General features: G+C 40.3%; 1 protein-coding gene across 2 annotated transcripts in view; it reads right to left on the bottom strand.

The window, feature by feature from the left end:
* Positions 1–20,815, bottom strand: part of DOCK5 (dedicator of cytokinesis 5) — a 187,581-nt gene that overhangs the window by 115,970 nt on the left and 50,796 nt on the right. Inside the window, exon 3 of one of the 2 annotated variants that reach the window (XM_019714857.2) lies at positions 607–647. The exons of the other annotated variant lie outside the window; for it this stretch is intronic. Coding sequence (XP_019570416.2) covers positions 607–647 — 41 coding nt within the window. The remainder of the gene's footprint in view (positions 1–606; positions 648–20,815) is intronic. 2 annotated transcript variants of the gene reach the window in all.

Below are 20,815 nucleotides of genomic sequence, written 5' to 3' on the forward strand. Positions count from 1 at the left end.
AAACGAAACTTTCATGAAACAATACTTACCATGGTATTCCAGTTTCTTTTCTATTTTTCAGTTTTGTTTTATGAAAAGTATTGGTTACAACCCACTATACTGAGTTCATGATGTGTTACTGGGGTGGTGAGGTTCACAGTTGGAAAAGTACTGCTCTTGATTGGTCCATTTTACAATGAAAGAAAGAATCAAGTGGAAATGGGGAGAGCCTTTAGTTTTGGGAGTTTAGCATTGCAACTAAAGGATAACGGAAGAAGCATGGGTCCCTCCCTAAAAGACAGAGCCAAGGGCAGCAATGTCACTGGACCACCTTACAGCTTAGTTTGAGCGACGGAGCAAGAAGCATGCAGAGGCCCAGCCTGATCTGTGAATTCACCTCCGGGCTCTCATCCTTGAGTTGGCTGGTGGGGAAATACGGTCAATGGGATTTGCACTATTTTACTAGAGCTTTGAGGTGAGAAGGTTTGCAGTCACACCTATAGAACAGCCATTAAAGAGAAAGGAAACTAGGTCTAGAGAGCGCAGAGAGCAGATAATGGAATCGGATAGCACAACATACAAATAGCAGAGAGATTTCAAGCTAAAAAATGGAATCATGTGCCATACCTTTTTAGATTTATTTTGGAGAGTATATCCTCTGTACCAACCTGTCAAGGTATAAGAGAACACAAAATCTTTGAGGTTATCTTGAATTATATAAAGATATTAGCAATATACATCCTCACATCCTCTTAGAATACTGGGATGGAATCCAAGAGACAATTAGCAGACAATATGTTACAATTATGTGTATTTTGGTTTATTATACAATAAAAATCTAGATCAATTTTAGAGCTTTATTTTCTTAATAACTAAAGAATTTAAAATTCGTTTAGAACCATGCTTCATCTCTGCTCTTTTGGAGAAAGGTTAGCACAACAACAACAAGAAACAAGACAGAGGGCATATTACTACCTTAATACCTTACAGTTATTCAGTAAGTGTTTTTGTATGAATAAATACGGACTTTCATCCATATATATATATATATATATATATATATATATATATATACACACACATACATACATATATACATATACATATATATATATACATACATTTTGCAAGTCATTTTATACTATTAAAACAGATATTTAAAAATAATTTACATAATCTCTCTTTTTTCTAAGTTCCAAGGTTAAGAACCAGTATTCTGGAATAACTTTAGAGTAGCAAGTCTTATATATACAAATATTTGCATCTAAAACTATTGAAACAAATTATAAAACATTTCAAATAATTCTTGGCAATGCTATAGGCACCCCCACAATAAAAATATTTTATGTGTTTGCTTGATGAGGCTTTAAGAAAAAGCTTTAACTTCCTTTTTAAAATTCCAATAAATACACATATACATATGGCTGTTTTCCCATCCTCTATCTTGTAATGGGAGTATATAATTCAATCTGTCTATAAACACGTATTTTACATTAAATATTTATTGAACACCTATTATAGCTACTTCACTGTAACAATTTTCCTCATTCTCCATGCCCATCATGGAGGCATCAGGGTGGTCATCTTACCTAAGTAAACCCTGTTGTAAATGGTACAGATGTGTAAAGCAGCCGCAAATATACAGTGAATAGACAGAAGTTGTCATTAAAATGTCAGGCAATTGCTAATAGGGTTCAAGACCTCTCTGGTAATTTGTTCTATATGAAATTATCCAGAAAATAGACACATAATCTATTTTGGACATGCTACAAGTAGAAAATTGAATTTACCTTCTTTGCACATAGATTCACATTTTAAAGCATCAGTATTTAAAAATTTAACAAAGTTTGCTGTTTTTTGCAGAGAGGAAGGAATGGGGTATTTTCCTATAGAATCATTATAGGTTTGCATCAAGGTCCATGGTTGAGAAAAAGGTATTGGAACAGGGAACACTGCTCCCCATTTACAATGTCAGAGTTCGCAAGAGATCCAGGTGTAACACAAAGCTAAACATTTCTCCCAAGTGTCAAGTCTTCACCATTGGTACTTGCTTCGCCTGCTAACTCATGAAAATGGCTGTTGCAGGAATGAATGGCTTCACCTTCATCCTGGGATGGGGGAGGGGAGGTAAACTGAGCAACAATACTTGACTCTCTTCCAACCAGTTTTCATCTCTCTCTGTCCATAAAACTAAGCTGTTACAATACAGACTCTGCTTCATGTTCAGAGAGGAATTTATCTGTACTTTGTAAACAGTACTTTTGCATAGCCATTCATCACAGAATTATGCTTCCTAAACCTGTCATTTTTGAAACCCATTTTTTTTTAAACCTCCTAAGTCTCCTCTAAAATCGTGGTATGTGTAAAACCCCAATCTAAAGGCACAAAATTACCACGCTGAATTTGTAAAAGTGAACATTCGTTTTGCTTGGCATTACTGCGGAGCAGAGTATTGCCTATGTCTGGAGTTCTAATCATATACTATTAAGACTCCATGAATTCAATTGCTAATAACTGCAAGGGATATGGTAATAGTCCAAGAGCTGTTGTTGTTATAGGCTGTGGAGTCAGCTCTGACTCCTGGTGACCCTATGAATGAGCGATATCCACAAAGTCCTGTCCTCAACAGCCCTGCTCAGCTCCTGTGGCCTCACGCCTGTGGCTTCTTTTATGGAATCAGTCCATCTCTTATTTGATCTTCCTCTCTTCCTGCTGCCTTCTATTTTTCTCCACAATGTTGTCTTTTCCAAAGAACTCTGCCTTCTCCTGATGTGCCCAAACAACTTCAGCTTTGCCAAGAGTACGTTTGCTCATTTCCACATTACAAATCTGGGTTGTGATACAAGCAAAAACACAATTTTTCAATTAATCCCAATATTTAAAGCAAGATAGTCATAGTTAAATACGGTAAAGTGATGAGGCTTCTGAATGTATGACGATGAAAAGGGTAGAGAAGGTATACCAACGAGCAGCGATAACCAATGAGTACTGTGAACCGGTAGGAATCTCAAATGCTTTCGTAAGTTAGTACATTACTAACTGAAAGGAATGACGGGGGGATGATGAATCCAGAGGGCTACTCTTACTAACATTTAGGTGAAATGAGTTTCCAAAAGTAAATTAATAGCAACCATGGGAAACATAAAATGTGATTCTATGCTACAGGTTGCCCTGCCATTCGGGAAACCAGTCATTTCTGCTTTCCTGGGACTGCCCCAATCCAGAATAAAACTATGCCTCTTCCAAGTTGAAATTATCAGAGTGTCTAATTCCATTGTCAACGCTGCTTACTTTACCTCGTTTCTCAGCTAATCTCCATCTGTCAAGACTCTACCATCTGCTCCATTTCATCTCACCTGCCCAGATGGATTTCTCACTTCCTGGCTCCCACATGACAGTTCCCTCAGTCAGTTCTCCCTTCTACATACAGTCATGCAACAAATATTTATTAAGAACTAATTCAGGAAACACGGTGTAGTAGAAAGCAAGAATTATCATGAAAATTACACTCTAATGTTAAAAAAATGAAAACATAGATAAGATGATCTCAGATGACAATGCTAAGAAAACGTGTTCATGGAGAGTAACACGGCAGAGAGTGATCAGTAACATGGAACATTAGGTAAGGTGATTAAGGAGAAGTTACTCTGAGAAGCTAAAAGGAGCAGTCATGAAAGGGGAAAAGGCAGTATGAAGGTGGTTAGAGGGAGGCATGATTCTCAACCCTGGCTGCCCATTAGATTGACGAGGGAATTTTTTTAAATACTGATGTCTGGGCCACATCCCCAAATATCCGGACTTAAATGGACTTGGGTGGGTCTCAAGCTTGGTGCTTCTAAAAAGTTCCCCTGGTGATTCTAATGTGTAGCCAGGATTGATTATCACATATATAGGTATTTTACGCCATACGGGAATATGGCTTTTATTTTAAGTATAATGGGAAATCAGGAGAGGGCTCTAAAGGACATCATACCTGAAACATACTTTTTAAAAGATCATGCGCTTGCTCTATGAGAATGGATTGTGGGATATGAAACATAGCAGAAAGAGAAACATCAGTTAGGAGATTAGTATGTGCAGTGAAAATGAGGAGATGAAAAGATGTGGGGCATATTTTGAATCAAACAGAGCTGTTCATGATTTAGCTGGGAATAGCAAGGAATAGGGGAGGAAGGGCAAATAGTCAAGGACATTTAGATCTGAAGCTTAGGCAAATGGTGGACAGTATTATTCTTTGGTATCAAAAGATTTAAAAAAGGAAAACATTGAGGAATGGGAGAGAATCAAGAGATGCATCTTGGACACTTAAAGGAACTAGAAAAAGAACAGCAAACAAAGCTCAATGTAAGCAGAAGGAAGGAAATATCAAATATCAGAGTGGAAATAAACAAAATCGAGTTTTTAAAAAATACAAAGATCAATGCAACCAAGACCTGGTTCTTTGAAAAGATAAACAAAATTGATAAATCTTTTATCAGACTCACGAAGGAAAAGAGAGAAAATCCAAATAAGTAAAATCAGAAATGAAAGAGAAGTGACAACAAATACCACAGAAATACAAAGGATTATAAGAAAATTCTACAAGCAGTTATACATCAACAAATTGGACAATCTGAAAGAAATGGATAAATTCCAAGAAGCATACAATCTTCCAAGACTGAATCAAGAAGGAACAGAAAATCTGAACCAACCAATTACTACTAACAAAATCGAATCAAAAAGTAATAAGAAAAACTCCCAAAAAACAAAAGACCTGGACCAATGGCGTCACCAGTGAATTTTACCAAATATTCAAAGAAGTATTAACACCTATTCTTCTCAAACCATTCCAAAAAATTCAAGAGGAGGGAAGGTTTCTAAGTTCATTCTATGAGGCCACCGCTACCCTGATTCCAAAAGCAGACATTACAAACAAAAAAAATTGTTATTTTCCTAATGAACATAGATGCAAAAATCCTCAAGAAAATATTAGCAAACCAAATTCAGCAATACATTAAAAAGATCAGACACCATGATCAAATGGGATTTATTCCTGGGATGCAGGGTTGGTTCAATATCTGCAAATCAAACATGACATATCACATAAACAGAATGAAAGATATAAATTATATGATCATAATCAACAGATGCAGAAAAAGCTTTTGACAAAACCCAGCAGCCATTTATGATAAAAACTCTCAGTACAGTGGGAATAAGGGAACATATCTCAACATAATAAAGGCCATAAACAACAAACTGACAGCTAACATCACGTCACACTCAACAAGGAAAAGCTAAAAGCATTTTCCTTGAGATCAGGAACAAGACAACGATATCTACTTTCACCACATTTATTCAACATGGTATTAAAAACCCTAGCCACTGCAAAATGAAAAGAAAAAGAAATAAAAGGCACCCGATTTGGAAAGGAAGAAGTAAAACTGTCATTATCTGCAGATGACATAATACTATACAGAGAGAACCTGAAAGTTACCGCAAAAAAACTATTAGAACTGATAAATGAATTCAGTAAAATAGGATACAAAATTAATATTCAGAAATCACTTGCATTTTTATACACCAATAATGAACTATCAGAAAGAGAAATTAAGCAAATAATCCCATTTACAAACACATAATAAATACATACAATACAATACAATACAATACAATACAATACAATACAATACAATACAATACAATACTTAGGAATAAATTTAACCAAGGAGGCAAAAGACCTGTACTTGGAAAATTATAAGACACTGAAGAAAAAAAATCTAAGACAATATAAATAAATGGAAGCATGTATCATGCTCATAGGAAGAATTAACATAGTTTAAATGTCCATTCTACCCAAAGCAATCTACAGATTCAATGCAATCCCTATTAAAATACCAATGGCATTTTTCACAGAACTAGAATAAATAATCCTAAAATGTATATGGAACCATAAAAGACCCTGAACAGCCATAGCAATCTTGAGAAAGAAGAACAAAGTTGGAGGTATTAAGCTACCTGATATCAAACTATATATTACAAGGCCATAGTAACCAAACCAGCATGGTGCTGGCATAAAAACAGACATATAGTTCAATGGAACAGAATAGAGAGCCCAGAAATAAGTCCATAACTATACGGTCATTTAATCTATGACAAAGAAAGCAAGACTATGCAATGGGGTAAAGACAGTCTATTCACTGAATGGTGTTGAGAAAACCGGACAGATACATGCAAAAAAAATGAAACTGGACAATCTTGTTCTATATACAAGAAGAAACTCAAAATGGATTAAAGACTTAAATGTAAGACCCCAAACCATAAAACTCTTAGAAGAAAACATAAGTAGTAAACTAGTTCTTTGACATAGCTCTTAGTAATATTTTTTTTCTGATATATCACCTCAGATAAGGGAAACAAAAGAAAAAATAAAATAAAGAGACTACATCAAACTAAAAAGTTTTTGAATAGCAAAGGAAACCACCAACAAAACAAAATGACAACCTCGTGAATGGGAGAAGATATTTGCCAACGATACATCTGACAAGGGGTTAATATCCAAAATTTATTAAAAAAAACCTCACACAACTCAACACCAAAAAAACGAACAATCCAATTTAAAAATGGGCAGAGGATCTGAATAGACATTTCTCCAAAGAGGACATACAGATGGCCAACAGACATATAAAAAGATGTTCAATATTACTCATCATCAGAGAAATGCACATTAAAACCACAATGAGATACCATCTGACACCTGTCAGAATGGCTGTCACCAATAAATCAACAGACAACAAGTGTAGGCAAGGATGTGGAGAAAAGGGAACCCTTGTGCACCGTTGGTGGGATTGCAAATTGGTTCAATCACTGGAAAAGTTTGGAGCTTCCTCAAAAAAATTAAAAATAGAACTACCTGATGGATGACCCAGCAATTCCACTTCTGGCTATTTATCCAAAGAAACCTAAAACACTAATTTGGAAACATATATGCATCCCTATGTTCACTGAAGTGCTAAATAGCCAAGATATGGAAGCAACCTAGGTGCCCATCAACAGAGGACTGGATAAAGAAGTGGTACATATATATGTACAATGGAATATTACTCAGCCATAAGGAAGAATTAAATCTTACCATTTGGGACAACATGGATGGACCTGAAGGGTATTATGCTAAGGAAATAAGTCAGACAGAGACAAATACCTTATGATCTCACTTTTATGTGGAATCTAAAGAACAAAACAAACAAACAAACAAAAACCAAAAACAGATTCATAGATAAAGAGAACTGATGATTACCAGATGGGAAGGGGGTTAGGTGAAAAGGGTGAAAGAATTAAGGAGTACACATTGGTAGGTACAAACAGTCATGGGGATGTAAAGTATGGCACAGGGCATACAGACAGTAATATTGTAATAACTATGTATAGTGCAAGGTGGGGGGATTATAATCAGGGGGAGATTACTTTGTACATTGTATTAAATGTCTAACCAGTATGCTATACATTTAAAACTAATATAAAATAATATTGAATGTCAGCTGTGATGGAAAAAAAAAAGTGTCCTGGCTCCATCTGCTTCCGCTCCTGAACAACTGAGCCCTGAGCCTTGAGGTGGGACAGGGCAACTCAGGCATTTGCAAAGCTGATGGTGTGGTGGGTGAATTCACCTACGAGGCCAGACTGGCAGGTCATATCAGAACCCAAGCAGAGCAAGGTGGGCATCCATGTGAGGGTGGGGGACCCGCATGGGGCATCGGAGCCTAAGAGGGGTGAGGAGGAAGGCTCCCCTCACAGGACGCGGGGTGGGGATGGTGGACTGACACACGCTGTGACAGTGAGAGCAGCTCACGAGGATGTCCACCTGAGGAGAAGGGAAGGAAGCTGGGGAAACTGATCAAATAAGTAAATGTATTAGGAATATTGGAAACCAAGTTTCTTATTTCACAGAAGGAGCACTAAAAGGGGAAAACCTGGAATAAACCCTGTGATGCTGGACTGGAAATGAAGGCATCCATGTGGTCTCATGATTTAAAATGTATAGACAGGTCAAAATTCACAGAAGTGTAATTCTGTATTTGCAGAATACATGCACGCATATTACCCCTAGCTCTGCTAAAATACCTATTAGTTCTTCCTTTTCTGACCCTGATACAGGTAATGAAGATCTCAGAAAAGGAGCTACAGACCTGGCCTAGAGAACAACCAGTCCAAAATGAAGCAGGACAGAAGATTCCATGAGAAACAACCGCGCCCCCCTCCCCCGCCAAAAAAGAGAACTGAGATGCTACCCTGTTTCCCCGAAAATAAGACCTACCCAGAAAATAAGCCCTAGCATGATTCTTCAGGATGCTCGTAGTATAAAATAAGCCCTAATGCATCTTTTGGAGTAAAAGTTAATATAAGACCCGGTCTTATTTTCGGGGAAATAAGGTAGGGCTTATTTTATATGATGAGCACCCTGAAAAATCACACTAGGGCTTACTTTCCGATTAGGTCTTATTTTCAGGGAAACACGGTATCTCATGTGTCTGAGATATTAGAAGAAGATAAACACCTCTGTCAGAAAGACTGGATATGAAATAGAGGTGAGTCATAGAGAACCAAGGCAAACAAATCCCTGCTGATCTAAATTAGAACAGTAGTTGGGGGCGGGGGGGGGGTGGAGGGGAGGCGTGGAATTATGTGGAAGACAACAGGGAACTTTCTGGGATAAAGGAAATGTTCCATAGTTTGACTGGAATATAAGGGATGCAGGATATGCTCATTTGTTAAAACTCATTGAACTGCATACCTAAGTTGAGTGTATTTCACTGTATATAAATTGAACTGTAATTTTTAAAAACCATACCAAAATTTATACTCTCAAATTAACATTACAAAGTAACCGCCTCAAAGTGGCATACAATTGAATGATAACGGATTGCTCAAATATTTCTGAATATTTTTGTTTGAACTGCCTCTGAAACCATTCTGAGACTTGTGTGAAAAATCATAGAACTTGATATATAGATGATGTATTACAAAATTGTATACCTGAAACCTATGAAACTTTACTAATCCTTGTCACCCAATAAACTTGAATTAAAAGAATAAAAAGAAAAACAATGCATTTTACTTTAGTTTTCCAACATGCATGTAAAAAAGACAAAAGAAAAATCATTGAACCATTTCTCCATTACTTGGACTCAGTACTGTGTCTCCCCAAAGACATTATTCATCTTAATCACTCACTTCGTGCTCCAAAACTGAACGAGTTCTGCTGTTTCCAAAAGTTCAATCACAGATTGGAGATTCATTTACTTATCCAACAGGAGAGATGCTGGCAGAACAATACCATCCTCCTGCTAGAAGGATGGCACAATGTCACCGCCCTAATAAATCTTACTTTACAATGCAAAGAGAAAAACATATACCCATGTAAACACACAAGCAAAGAAACAAAGGAATTTCACGTAGGGCTAAAAATTATGAAGGAATGAAAGGGTCATGTGGGAGAGGGTGACAAGTTGGGGGTGGGGTGACTTTGAGAAGTATGGTTAGAAAATTCTGAGGAAGAACCTTGGAGCTGAGGATTTGCGTCACTAATGTGGTCAATCATTCATTATACATAAAAACACTTATTGAACACCAGTGTGCCAGACATTGTCTTCAAGGAGCAAGGAAATAGAACTGTAAACAAATAATTATATACAAAAGGGCTTTCAATGGTAATGCATGGACACAGCCACACACAAAGGGAGAATTATGGATATGCTAAAGATTCAGAAGGCAATGACTGAGAGGGACTTTGAAAACTTTTTGGAATCATAAAAGCATCATTTAATGTGACAGTCGTGAAGTATTTTGTAAACTCTCTCCTTATTTTGCAGTCCCAAGATAAATTAGTTTCCTCTCCACCCCCCAATCAGTGGTGAAAATACAGAACGAATAATAGACCATCTTCATCATTTTTAAGTGTGTGCAACCATAAAGTATTTTTGACCTCCCAGGAATTAAAGACAAGAAACAGCTAGGGAGCCACTGTCTGCATGCACCCATGTTGGGGGGAAGGGGGGGGTCGGGGAGGGGGGGTGTTGCTGGGAGGAGAAGGTGTTAAATCCTGTTGTTTTTCCTTTCAGTGTCACTGGCCTGGTAGTTGGCTGAGTAAAGCAGTTAATTAGGCCAAGGTCAAAGGTTCCATCCCCTGTGGGCTAGGTAAACCTGTCAGGTTTCTATGGCAGTAGCCTGCCCTCCCATTCCCAGTGAGAGTCCCTCCATGCGGATGCCTGAGGGCCCTTGGGGAAAGCCGTGAGCAAAAAGGATCTCACAGAACTGACAGACAGGCTCCGTTGGTGGATCCCTGCCCATGAGCAGCGTGCACTCACTACCTTCCAGAGCCTCGGGCCTCGGGCTTCAGAAAGCTCACTTTCCAAATGCACTGCCCAGCTCACTGGGGGCTTTCAAAGGCAGAAAGTAAAAGGACGCGAAGATGGTAAAAGATAACTATTCTATTCTTTTGTTCCATTTTATGGGACAATCAGTCTTCCTGATGCATCATCTTAGCTCAGTTTTGTACTATCTGAGGTTGCAAGTCTGATCTCCAAAGGAACTCAGAGTTCACTAAAATTTAGCATCCTTACTTTAAAAAGAGGAAACGTAGGCAAGGCACGAACTATAAAGGTTGTCCCAAGCCAACCAGTGACTTGCTATCTAAGCTGAGGGTATAAATACAGGTCTCCTACTGCCCAGCTCCTGCCTCTTTTCCTTCCCCCACGCCATCGCTAGGACCATGCTGGGGACAGTGAATGGGATACTTGCGCTGCCTCTCGGGGAAGGGAAGTTTCCCTTCCAAGGAATCCCACCAATATAAAACACGCACATACCAGCACGCCAAGTAAGTGGGAAAGAAAGACATGTGGTTTCCATCTTTGATTTTAGTTCCTGGATGACAAGAAAAAGACATGTCTTTGCAATGCCTTGCACATAGCAGGGACTCAATAAACTTTTAATGAGTGTATTAATGAGAAAGAGAAGGCCTCCTTGAGCTAGTGACCATGGACAGAATAGACTGATGCAAGGAATGTTCAATAAAATCTGCACCCACAAGGCACAGCCTGGCTGCATGGTCAGAGGACCCTTCTTCTCTCTCCCTGAGATCCCAGGCCCAGGGGGCAGAGCTGGGTGGGGACGGAGCTCCCCGCCTACGAGATTGGAGGACTTGTCTGAAATCTAAAGGCTTGGCTCTCCACCCTGGTTCTGTGCTACCCGGCTTTGTGGGGCTCCATGTCTTCAACTGTTAATTTAAAGTAATTATGGCTTTCATCTCTTAAATTTCCTTCCATATAAACATTCTATTTTTTTTTTCCATCTCGTTCCCTCATAACATCTAACTCCGTAGCTGAAGGCTGAGGTCCCTCCTGGTGGCCTATGATTGATGAGGGTGATGTTGGAGACCTCCTCAGACAAGCAGAGGGACCTGGTCCAGGTAGGGGGTGGGGGGCAGGTCCGAATCACAGTGGACAGAATGGCGAGATGACACATCCGAATGTCCCCTGCAAAACTTAGGAAATCTGTCACTTCACAGACACTTGGAAGCTCAGTGAGGAGGAAGAAACAAAATTCCCCGCTAGTCTAACCGACACCACCACTCTCATTTGCCCGTTCTCTTTGTATGGTTTGCATGTGGCGTTTTCTCTTTTTTTTAAAGCAAGGTAATCTTGCTTTTAAAAAAGTTCGTCCTTCTTACTATTGGCTCTAATTTCCCTCTTCTGTGACCCCTTTCTCTAACGTATGTAACTAGTTCAGAAGGCCGGCATAAAAAAAGACAGCATGCGGCTTTATCAGCAGTGGCAATGAATTTGCTGCAACCCACTTAACACTGGTTTTGTTCCCATCAGCACCAACTTCCAAGATGGACGGGAAAGGAGTACAGGTTTGTGCATGAGGAATCAACGAATCAAGCATGATATATTTAAGGAGGTCCACGCTCATAAGGAACTATGCGAGCCTCTAAGAGGCCTCAAAGACTTTGAGAGTATAATAAACCACAAGCCCTGATGCTAAAGAACTTCTAGTCTAATTGCCAGTGGAACAGCGAGACACTGCTGAGGGGTGGGGAGACGCAAATGTGCACGTCTAGCATACCAGGATTTCTGCAATTTCAGGGCAGGGTGCTCTTTTCATAAAACCTGCTAAGCTTCCTGAGATTAGAGGAGAGAGGTAAAGGCTGCCTTAATTTCTGAAGAGGAAATGGAAGCCCCAGGAAGGAAACTCATCTTGTGCAGAGGTTCTGGGAGAATATTGGCTTAGCTAAGAGACCGAGTCAGGTGAAGTGAGGAATGTACTTCCATGCGACACTCAGCGCTGTCCCTAAGACTCCTTTGGCCCGGGTCACTTAGAAACATGCTTCAAGTTCCTCAATGGAACGTACCCTCATAATGAAAGGGTGAAGCTATTCATTTGGACTCTAAACCACTGGGCCCCCCTGTGAAGACCCAGACAGTCAAGGATGAGGAAGATTCTGTCAGGGACACAACAAGGTCAGCAGTAGCAGCAGCAGAGGTAGAGCCCGCAGCAGTGACAGCATTTAGAGTCCTGGTGGCAGAAGATGAGAAGAGCCTGAATACAAGCCACCTGGGACGTTCAACTCGTGTGCCCTCTTTCCTAACACAAGCAGGAGGGCACCAATGGGGACGCGAGTTGTACATTTCGTTCCACAGACACACAGGGAGAGAGAGACTGCTTCAGGTTGGGGAAGTCAGAGACCCCGCTTGCAACCTCTCTGCTTATATTTCCCTCCCTGACTTCCTGCCACATCTAAGGGGGTTGGACAAACTGGTGCTAACTGTAGTCTACCACCCTGGCAATTCTTATCTGGAGTGTGTGGTTTGGGGGTCTCTGGGTGGGGGTACTGATTCTGCTATGCTCCCCTAGAACAGACATGGCTACCTGCTCGGGGAAAGTCAGCTGTTAAAAAAAAGCAGGAAGGCAGGTGTGTGTGGAAGGCAGATGAGGCACCTTGGCAATGGGGGTGAAGTGGCTCCAAGCGTGCATGCAGTGTGCTTGGACGGCAGCATGGAGACACCCTGGCCAGAGCCACAAGTTTGTGTGGAAGAGCCATGGGGAGGAGCCAGTTCAGAAAGAGCTCACTCGATATAGACATGTTTGGGGTGGTGGTACACTTGTCTGACAGCTATTTAAAAAGCAAAAGGACCTTACCCTCTTTGGAAAACTGAATGCTTTGTCCAAAATAGAAATGTCATTTCCTCAAAGGCCTCACAATGTGGAAAGTATGCTCTCCTTGGGTTCCACACGACCCTGGTAGGAATCACAGCTCTACCAATTAATTAATAGCTGTGTGAACGTCTTCAAGTTTCTTCACCTTGAATTTCACATCTATTAAATGCGCATTGTAAATCTGATGGCCCAGGATCGTAAGAACCGAGACTGAGTATATGAAAGCCCTTATGTCAATGCCTGGCACATAAACGGATGTAAAATGCCAGACAAATCAGGAACCTAGGGTACCCAACGACATACTCCAGGGACTCCCCTACTCTAGTGCCGTCAGCTGGTTCCTATGCTGATGACAGCAGGAGACTCTATTTGGAGTTCCCTTTGTTTTCTGAGGAATGTGTCACACACCCTGGGAGAAGGACCAAAACCTCTCTAAATTAGTCTTAAGTTACTGATGATAAACAAAGCAGAAGATACATAAGTGGCTCGAGTACCATGCTATGCGAAGCTTCACCCAGAGCCATAGCACCTGACAAGACGTACTTTTATTTCCCAACAGAGTTCCTTGCCCCCAAGAAAAGGATAGAAAAAATGACTAAGGAAAAGAGAACAAGTAGAAGGAACAACTTGGGTGATAGAAAAACTGTATGATGGTGGCTAGAATCACCGAGAAATATGGTACTAAATAACCTAGGGCCTGAACAAAGACTGAATACAGCCAAACGAGAAAGAAGAAATTACCAAAATAGGTTATTCTAAGGCCTAATTTAACATTCAGTGGGCAATGAATCGGACAGTAAGACTAATTTTAAAAAAATTTCCCAAGTACAGCATAGAGAATATAGTCAATAATGTTGCAACAATTATGTATAATACGAGGTGGGTACTAGACTAATGGGGAGCTCATTGCATAAATTATGTCTAACCACTATGCTGGACACCTGAAAACATCACAAATAATATTGAATGTCACTATAACTGAAAAAAAAATAATTAGAAAAATAATTTGTGTCCATTCTTTCAATCCCAACCACAGTAATAGAATCTTAAACATGCACTGGTGAAAACTAAAGCATTCAAGGTTAGGAATTTAGTGTAAATTGTTCCAGTCATTTAGAAGATGGACTAAGTTGATAGGTACAGTTGTTTAAAATCTTATATTCTTACTGTCAAAGTTAAATGCACACACATTTAATATTCTTGTTTGAATATCAGGGACAGTACACAGAATATAAGGGTTAGACTAATAATCTCTCTTTAACAAGAATCGTCCCTGTCTTGCCTTGTCCATACCTCTTTGTAGCCTGAGTTCTCCATGGAGGTGAGGTAAGGAAAAAACTGAAGTGCTCATGTGCTCATTTGCAGAACGCAAGTTTTTCTAGCAGCACGTTTTCTCCTCTGTAACAATCTGCATTGAATGGTTTGCCTCCATGGGTTGAATAAAATGGGGGCACTCTAGCACAGTTAATATTGATGACGCATACACCTCCTTATATGCTTTTAAAGATCATAAATGATTCATATTACTATGAAACAAGCAGAGGCATAAATTTAGCCTTCTCTCTCCAGGTACAAGCAAGAAAAGCATCTTATTCAGACTTGCCCTCAATCAATTTCGAACTTTCCTCTAGAAAGTTCCTCTAGAACTTTCCTCTAGAAAAAGTTCCTTTCGAACTTTCCTCTAGAACTTTCTCCTTACATTAATCCTTAACTATTTGAGTCTTACCCAGCCCCACAATGGTTTGATGTGCTACGCTTCACAATGGGGATAAGATACTGAAGTCATTTTTGATAGAACTTACACAGCAAATAATGTGAATGGCGCAGTACCCAGGAGTGAGGCCAGCCGTGAGTACGCACCGATGTACATGGGATGGAAGGAGCCTGCCCATTCTTTGCTCCCTTCTCGACCCCCTTGATCCCACCAAGATCCCTTGGAGACCAAAAGCTCAAGATAACATTCCTCCTGAACATCCCAAAGGCATCTTTGCTTTCAGGCTGAACTTGCCTCCTTGGGGGCCTGGGCAGCTGCCCAAAGGGGCCAAATCCAAGGACCAGTTCATGACCAAGTCACTGAATGAAGGCACCACTCAGGCACCACACGTGAATAACGTACATTTTAAAGATGGAATTGTAGAAGCATGTTCAAACGCATCTCAAAAGGCAAAACAGAAGGCATTCCTCTTGATAAGATGAAATATGAGGTGAGACTTTTCACCAGCTCATCGTTTTAATTAGCTTTTCCTATAAACACACTCCCTCCTACTGCCACGCACATCTTTTGAAAAAATACATCTCAGGAACATATGTCGCCCGTAGCAGTCACTGACAAGCTGTACTTAAGGGAAAGGTCAAACAGATGTGGGAAGTGACCAGCACACTCAACAAAATGCCACCTGGCCTGATCTGTGTTCAAAGCTAAAGCCAAAATGTTCGCACGCAGCCTAAAATGTTGTCCCAAAACCCAAGTTGTTGGGCTCACTGCCATTTCATTGTCCAAGGCAGTTGTTTTTATAACTGGTGAGTTCATGGATTCTGAATTACTATAAACTTTCAATTATCTTGACTAGTGGGGTAACCAAAGTAAATGCACATTACAGATACATCGACTGCCTTATTTCAGCTTATACCGCCAACTTTTACACATGCTGTTAAGAACTGATTTTTAAAAAAATCAATTTTGATTTTCTTTCTGCCACTCTTCTTATGACAAATTGAGCCTGGTTGACCAAATAGAGAAGGAAAGGAATAGAAAATAGGGACAATAAAGGGGTGTCAAGGCTAGCAGGGTGACCTAATTGTTGCACAGGATGGTAGGATGTGACAATAATCTCTCTTCTCGAATCAGATATTCTGAAAGAGTTCAATAAGACTTTATTTTATCATATGGTCCAACACAGGCTTCCTATTACCACATCTCAGAAAGATGCTTATGAAGCCTCTGCTTGAAAAAAAAAAAATCTTTGAATGCACTCTTCCTTGTTTACGCCTCTGTTAGAAAGTTTTGTCAGCCATGGAGCCAAAATTTAATATACTATAACTTGACCGATCTGTCATAATAATGCCCTCTATTCTTAGTCAATAAAACCTGCTTTATAAAGATGAGAATCAAAACATGTACAGCTCAAGTCACAATCCATTTTTATTCCTTTTCATATTATAAAGGAGTGGATTTCTTGATTAAGGTGCATTTTAAAACTGGCCTCATTCTATACAGAAGAAATAACTTAGCTACTTTGGGGACCTCCTATATATACTCAAATACTTCTTTTTATTTCTTTCACCCTTTCAGGATTGCCCATTTCCTCTGGTCCCAAGCCAATCATGTGTGTTATTCTTTGGGTCTTCACAAATTACACTGAAATAATATAAAATGTTATGCTGTGCCTGCCTCTGTAGAGCTTGGAATGCCTTTGAGACATTATCTCATTTTGTTATTTCCAACAGGGGCCAACTGTGCTGTGCTTACCCCCAGAGATCACTGTTAACATCAGCCACCCTCTCTTAAACTTGTGAGTGGTTTAGGGCTATGAATCAAATGCAGAAAACCAGCACTCATTGCTGGACCAACAGACCTTGGGTGTGAAATCCCCGTGAGTGGAATTTGGTTAATCACAGACGAGGAGAGCTTCATGAGAGCAGGGATGCTGAAACCTTATTTTTCAAAGCACTTTCATTTCATCACTTTTAATTCAAAAACTGATCCAATTTTAGATGAAAGGACCATGACAGAGAGAAAGTTAAAAGGTCTTGCCCAGGGGCGGTTAACTAGATGGGGGCAAAACCATCTCATCTAAAGTAGTTTTTCTCTTCCTCCATCACCCTCATCTACCTTCGTAATACCATCCTTTTCTCCCCACCACACTCACACGGATCAGAGTTTTGTTGTTGACTTACTTTGTTTATTTGTTTTTGTCTATCCCTTGAATGAAAACCCTATGAGAGCAGGGACCTTGATGCTTTGTCACTCAGGCGATCTCACTGCCTCGAACATCTGTTGTGCTCAATATGTGGACGAGGCACATCATAAGAGCACAATACTTCCATGAGTATTGTTGAAGGAACAAACGAGCACAACTGGAATATCCAGGCAGAAGGGCTTGTACACAAATGTTTACAGCAGCATTATTCCCAAGAGCTGAATAGTGCAAACAACCCAAATGTCCCTCCACTGATGAATGTATAAACAAAATGTGATATACATATATGCAAACAACGAATAGTATTCAGCAGTAAAAAGATATGCAGTACTGACACATGCCATGACGTGGACGGACCTCAAAAATATTATGCTAAGTAGAAGCCAGTCACAAAGGACCACATATTATGTATGATTCTCTCTACATGAAATATCTAGGATAGGCAAATCTATAGAAACAGAAATTAGATTGGTGGCCTGGAGCCTAGGGGTAATGACACCAATGGGTACAGGGTTTCTTTTTTTTTTTTGGGGGGGGGCGATAAGAAACTTCTGCAAGCAGACAGTGATGATGGTTGCCCAACTGTGTGAATGGCATACTTTGTAAATAACTATTAAGTGGTATGATTTAAATTGGTAAATTGTATGAGGTTTGAAATATATCTCAATTTTTTAAGAAAGGCTCAAGCAATAGCCTCTACAGAGAGACAGGGAAATGTTGAAGCCCTCTGCTTGTCCCTCCTGGAAGGAGAAAAGCAGCCTTGCCCTGTAACATCCGGGGTTTTGTAGAGGTGACCCCTGCCCCCCCTTACTCTCCACACCAGGTTGCCTTGCTCCAACAAGCTTGCCTTGGGCTCCTAGCTTATCTTCACTCATTCAACAGATTTTGGCCGAGCACCTACTGCATGCCAGGAGCTATGCAAGGCACAGACGCTGCAGATAAAGGAAGAGCAGGCTTTTCCTTCAAGGAGCTACCACTTTCATAATTACTCATTCAACCACGGGGCAGGAAATAGCAAAAGGAGGGTTCTCAGGGGTATTCTGTTGTGGGTTGTGGGCAGCAAAGAATTTTTCATGTCTGAGTTCCAGGAGCGGAGACTCATGTCCACACGGAAAAAGCACTTGCAAGTCTGGTATGCAAATATATCAAAGCAGGGTGGGGCAGAACTGGGGGTGTGAGGGAGCCCCAGGAGTCAGATCTGACAGGAAACTGAAGACACAAAAACCCCTGGAGTCATGATACAGCGCCAGCACTACCCTTAAATTCCATCTGGCAGTACTGTGGGTGTTTCCATTTTGTTTGCTTTTTTTAAAGGAAAGAGGAGATGGGGGAGGAGGGAGAGAACACGTTATTACTCAGCGTTTCCATCGTGTTTAATGTTTGCAAAGCACTCCTGTCCTCACTTAGTCCTGAACTGCCTGAAATAATAAAGGAATTTGAGAACCCAGCCAAGAACTCTAAGTACTTAGCAGATAGAAGAGCCTAACACTGCCACTGGTAAGGCGGGCACTATTAAAAAAAAAATAATCCCATAACATAAATGCTATTTAAAAAATGAATCCAATGTAATAATCTCTGTAAAGCTCCCGTGCCACTTGGAGGTGAATGAACTCAGTAAGCTCATGTTCTAACTCTGCCCATTTGCACCTTGACACATGTCCACTTGTACAGAATGGGCACTGATGTCCTTCTTTGAGATGACACAGTTTGATGGCTGGCACACCAAATATTTTATGGCAGCAATTAACAAGAAAAGCAGCTTCCAGCTGTTTGAACCTACAGCACCTGAATCATCATATTCAAGATGCAACATTGATAAAGGAATAGTTTTTGTCATTTGAGTGTCTATCAGTGGGGCCAGTGCTTCCGGCACGCATATCGCTGTGGGAGGTGTCATATGCGAAGTAGACTGGAGTTGGAACGCAAGCTCTGGAACTTTATTTGAAATGGATGTCTGTTGAGTGTCTGTGTTTGTATTTATATTCAATCCAGCTCAGTGACCACCTTGGCTTGTCCACAGGAATACGACCTTGAGGAAGATTCCTTGGTCAATTCGGAGGCTACTTGGTAAAGTATAAATACTACACACACTTAAAATTACCGTTAATATGAATCCTATGAGGACAAAGTGCTTCCGTTAGCTCTTTCAAAAAAATATGCTGGGGTCACAGAAACTGAAAAAAAGAATTTTGAAAATGTATGTAAAAGATATCATCGGCTTTGTTTCAGATCAAGTCTCCACTCTTCCCTCCCACACTCAGCAGGACAATTAGAAAAGATTGGTAAAAACACAGAGAGAGAGAGAGAGAGAGAGAGAGAGAAACTAACATGGTAAAGAGAAGAATTACCAGGTCAAGATCTGAAAAGTACCAAAATTCAGAAAGATAAGGCCAGCATTTGGAGCTGTGTTTCTCTTGGAGCATCAGCTGAATTAAGACAAGGTTCCTGAGTGGCTGAGCAGCATTTCTGATGGCCTTGTGGGGTCAGGAGGACAAAAACTGGAGCTTGGGACTGCCAGTGAGTTGGCTGTAGTTTCAGACAATACAGACTAAGGAAAAAGGATTACTACAGAGGAAGATAATGATAAAAGATTTAACAAACAGGAGTTAAAAGTTGGCATTGCTTAATGTAACAATTCTAAAATCACCAGCACCTAAAAACAGGTCTGAGCCTACATAATGCAAAACACTGACATCACTATAAATTGGCAAAGACAAACTGCACTCATGAGAAGATTTAACTCAGGTCTCTGAGTTACAGAAAAAGCAGTAAAAAGTTAGCATATAGCAAATTTGAAAAAAAAAATGACAAAGAAATCAGAACCTAATTGTCACCTATAGAACTTTGCACCCAATGATCCTAAAATATACATCCTTTTCGAGCCCATATGGAAGAGTTATTAAAAAAACAAAACTGAACATATGCCTTTTACCTGCATAATGGAAAAATGTGTGTCCACAGAGACTAGACATATTTTTTTAAATAGCTAACGGAAGCACTTTATCCTCATAGGATTCACATTAATGGGGATTAATCTACCCCTGACAATGAGGTATGACCTAGTAAGGTTTGAGGGGACTACAGTTTCAATATGCAAAGGAGTCCTCAAAAAGTAAGTAGATGGTCCTTAATGTCCTGGTGACATAAGGACACCATGGAATCCACCTTTGGCTGTACCTGAGATGGTGAGGATGAAAAGTAAAGAGAACGGAGTGGCAAGAGTCCACACAGCCCTCCCTCTCTTCTCCCTGCCCCTGGGAGCTGCATGATAACACTCTGACTTGTGTGCAAGAGAGAAGGATAATGCAAAATCCAAGCCCTCTGCCTAAAAGAAGGCAGCAGTCACAGTAGAGTCTTCTGTGCAATCAGGCAGATGGCTTAGCTTTTCTATGGCCAAACCCTGCTTCCTTTCCTCTTACTTCCCATCTTCCCTTCCCCATCCTGTGTCTTCCTGTTCTGTCCTAGGTAAGCCACACTGGATTCTAGATGACCACCTCTGCCATTCCACCATTACAAGTATTTACATGGCAGGCTGGACCTAGCAAATCCAGACTTCCTGTTCCAACAAGCCTTACTCTGGGAGAAAAATCTGCCGAGTTTCCCATCCCATCCTGCCCTATCTTCAGACAATAAGTGGGTCCTAAAGGTGGTTCTTTGCTTTGATCCTCAACTTCAGTGGCCTGGATACATGTCTGATGTGCTCTGAGGGTTTGCGTTGGAAATGT

Source organism: Rhinolophus sinicus, linkage group LG07 (genome assembly GCF_036562045.2).
Source record: "Rhinolophus sinicus isolate RSC01 linkage group LG07, ASM3656204v1, whole genome shotgun sequence".
NCBI lineage: Eukaryota > Metazoa > Chordata > Mammalia > Chiroptera > Rhinolophidae > Rhinolophus > Rhinolophus sinicus.